Source organism: Naegleria gruberi (assembly GCF_000004985.1).
Source record: "Naegleria gruberi genomic scaffold NAEGRscaffold_1589, whole genome shotgun sequence".
In the NCBI taxonomy this organism is placed as follows: Eukaryota; Heterolobosea; class Eutetramitea; order Acrasida; family Naegleriidae; genus Naegleria; species Naegleria gruberi.
Genome location: NW_003162576.1, coordinates 1 through 1,049, shown reverse-complemented (window position 1 = coordinate 1,049; position 1,049 = coordinate 1). Strand labels below are relative to the sequence as shown.

Sequence of the window (1,049 nt, the reverse complement as noted above, 5' to 3'; positions counted from 1 at the left end):
AAAGAAATGGAACATGAAAAACATATTGATACACCCACAAGAGAAAAATATAAAAATTATTCAATTGAAGAATTAACAAAAATAGTAGAAGAGAAAGATATAATAATAGAAAGATTTAGAAAAGAAACAGAAAGTTATAAAGAGAAATTAGAATCCTATAGAAAATCAATGTCCAAATATGAAACACAAATTCAAACAGAAGATGAAATTGGTAAATTTATAATACAAACAATGCAAGATATTAAATTAGGATATTGGAAAGAAAATGGTGAAGAACCTAAAGATGTATATAATAAGAAGAAATCTGATCAATGGAAATCAGATAAAGATATGATACCTATGAATTTAACTAAATTATCAACACAAGAAAGAGAAACTTTATTTTCATTTCTACTTTCAAAATTACATACTTTTGATAGAAAAAATATTAGAAAGGAAATTAATTTTGATTTAAATTTTCAAAATGATAATAGTGGTTCATTATCACCTCATAGAAATCAGAATCAACATCAGAATTTTCAGAATCAGAATTTTCAGAATTATCAAAATCAACATCAGAATCATCATTCAATGAATGGAATGTTTAGAAATAGTTCAGATTCACCCACTTTTACATTACCTCCCATACATTATCATGTTTCATATAAACAGAGATTGAGTGATTTTAGAAAGAGAAGTGAAAAATTTTAATTTATATTAAATTATTAGATTTCATATTTAATTGTTTGAATTAATATCAGTACTTGACAACATGAGCTTAATGAAGAAGAATCAAAAGAGAGGTCATGACCAACCATCAAATGATTGTAAAGTCTCGTTCAATTATTTACAAACGGAAAAACCCAATGTAGAAAAAAAGGCGCTCCAATAATTCGCGTATTTCCAAAATGGAGCAAATTTCGTATTTCACCACAAAACAAACGAGAACATAAAAGAGTTTTCTCAATCAATTAAAAAAAAAATCAACAAGCCTTGCTGTTATTGAAAAATGTCCACCTATACAGTCTCTACTAAAATCTTCCCAANACTCAATCAATCAATCCTCGAAG

General features: G+C 26.3%; 1 protein-coding gene across 1 annotated transcript; it reads left to right on the top strand.

Moving 5' to 3' along the window:
- Positions 1-6: 6 nt before the first annotated feature.
- Positions 7-690, top strand: NAEGRDRAFT_77147 (uncharacterized protein; the record flags this gene model as incomplete). The annotated part of the gene is made up of 1 exon (XM_002667896.1): positions 7-690. One exon carries the CDS (start codon positions 7-9, stop codon positions 688-690), a length of 684 nt encoding a protein of 227 aa, XP_002667942.1.
- Positions 691-1,049: the final 359 nt, after the last annotated feature.